This window comes from Bufo gargarizans, chromosome 1 (genome assembly GCF_014858855.1).
Source record: "Bufo gargarizans isolate SCDJY-AF-19 chromosome 1, ASM1485885v1, whole genome shotgun sequence".
In the NCBI taxonomy this organism is placed as follows: domain Eukaryota; kingdom Metazoa; phylum Chordata; class Amphibia; order Anura; family Bufonidae; genus Bufo; species Bufo gargarizans.
The window spans coordinates 523,144,654-523,147,014 of NC_058080.1; the positions used below are offsets into that span (position 1 = coordinate 523,144,654).

General features: G+C 41.9%; 1 protein-coding gene across 1 annotated transcript; it reads left to right on the forward strand.

The window, feature by feature from the left end:
* The first annotated feature begins 260 nt into the window (after window positions 1-260).
* LOC122928530 (olfactory receptor 6B1-like) lies at window positions 261-1,220 on the forward strand. The gene has a single exon (XM_044281460.1). It carries the CDS (start codon window positions 261-263, stop codon window positions 1,218-1,220), a length of 960 nt encoding a protein of 319 aa, XP_044137395.1.
* Window positions 1,221-2,361: the final 1,141 nt, after the last annotated feature.

Consider the following 2,361-nt stretch of genomic DNA (forward strand, 5'->3'; position numbering starts at 1 on the left):
CATTCACTTCTATGGGGCCAGCATTGCGTGAAAAACACAGAATATAGAATATGCTACGATTTTCACGCAACACACAAGTGTTAAATGAATGGGTCCGGATTCAGTGGGGGTGCAATGCGTTCACGTCACACATTGCACCCGCGTGGAAAACTCGCTTGTGTGAAAGAGGCCTAATAGAGGCAATAATACTAAAAAAACAATAACAATGATAGACAGTATATACTGATATACATTTTAGCTTTTATTCTGCAGATTATAAAATGGCTTTTGACAATATCAGTGTGTTTAACAAATTCATTATAGTTGGGTTTCCTGGAACGCCCGTGGTCCAGTATTTCTTCTTTCTCTTATTATTGATGACTTATTTATCAACTCTATTGTGCAACTTTCTGATCATCGTAATCATCAGTACTGAGAGATGCCTTCACACACCAATGTACTTTTTTATTCGCAATCTCTCCTTTCTAGAAGTTTGTTACGTGTCGGTAATAGTCCCCAAGGTTTTGGACACAATTACATTCAATGGAAGATTTATTTCATTTTCTGCTTGCATAAGTCAGCTGTTTTTCTTCTTCTTTCTGAGTTCCACAGAGTGCTTTCTGTTTGGAGTGATGGCATATGACCGCTACCTTGCCATTTGTCATCCACTGCATTACACAACCCTTATGGAGAACTACAAGTGTCGTTGCCTAACTATAAGCTCTATTATCGGGGGTTTTATAACTACATTTCCTCATATAATTTTAATCTTTCAGCTTCCATTTTGCAGAAGTAATGTAATTAACCATTTCTTCTGTGACTCACCACCTCTTCTACAGCTTGCCTGTGCAGATACAAATCTGATTGACCTTTTGGATTTTTCTTGTGCAGCTTTAGTAATACTAACTTCATTGTTGGTCACTTTACTTTCATATTTTCATATCATTGCAACAATTGTCACTATACCTACACAACAGGGGAGGAGTAAAGCATTTTCTACATGCGGCACACATTTGATTGTCGTTTCCATTTATTATGGCTCTGTTATATTTATGTATGTGAGACCAAAAGTGAGTTTTGCTTTCACACTTAATCGTGTGGTGGCAGTTTTTTACACGATAATAACACCCATACTTAATCCTATTATCTATTGTTTGAGGAATAAAGAAGTTAAGGAATCACTGAGAAGGAGATTGAACCTTATTGTATATAAACATTTTGATCTTGCTAGAAGCTTTTGATGATGCTGCTCCTTTTTTATTGTATCTACTAGCAGAAGGACCTGGCTTCGCACGGGTATATTTAATCTATTTCATTTAATGTTTGTGTATGTCATTAAAAGATATCAACAGTATCCTCCTTAACAATTGCCTCTACAACACCCTGCCCCTTAACACTGACCTCCATAGCGGACCGTTCCCTTAACTATGACTTCCACAGCAGCCTGCCTCTAGACCTCCACAGTTTCCTGTCCCCTTAACAGAGGCCTCCACAGTGCCCTCCTCCTTATCAGTGTCTTCCACAGCAGCCTGCCCCTTTAACAGTGACCTTGATAGCATCCCGCCCCCATAACAGTGACCTCCACAGCTGCCACCCCTTCATTAGTGATCTCCACAGTACCCCATCTCCTTAACAGTAATTTCCACAACACCCCATCCCCTTAACAGTGGCCTCTAAGGCAATCTGCCCCTTAACACTGTCCTCCATAAGACAGTCCAGCTTTCAGACTCCCTGTCCTCCGTCCGGTGCTGGGCCTAGACGGACACAGGGATGTTCTTTTGAACAGCTTACTCTCAGACAACAGCACTGTACTGTATGAGCATGAGCTGCAGGGAGAAAGTCACCCTCCCTCGAACCCCTACAGCTGACAGAAGTTGATTTGTACCTTCATTTTTTCAAACCCAGTCGGATGCAGAGTGGGAGGGGCCGTGGCTTAGCGGGACCTGGGTACGGGGTTTTTAAGTCTGTCTCTTGAGGGTGGCATGAATAGCCACCCTACCTCCCTTTGAACTATGACCTCCATAGCACTCCACTCCCTTAACAGTGTCATCCACAGTGCCCTTTAAAGCTGGCCTACAGCAGTGAAGAAAAATGGCTGGGTTGTTACGGAAAACTGGTGTAAAACTGTGTGTATAAGGACACTAAGGGCCTGTGTGAGATAGAGAAACAGTCACCATTGTCTGAATACTGTGTTTATGAATACTGATTCATTAGCATTGTCATTCTGTTCTTTAACCACTAGATGTTGCTGTTTATTAACACACCTAACATAGTGCAAGTGTTTGAATATTCATAGGAGGTGGGGTTGATGAGTCTGTAGAAGAACCAGGAAGCTGCCTCTGCCTCCATCTTGAGAGGAACAGAGAAGGACTGTGTGGTACA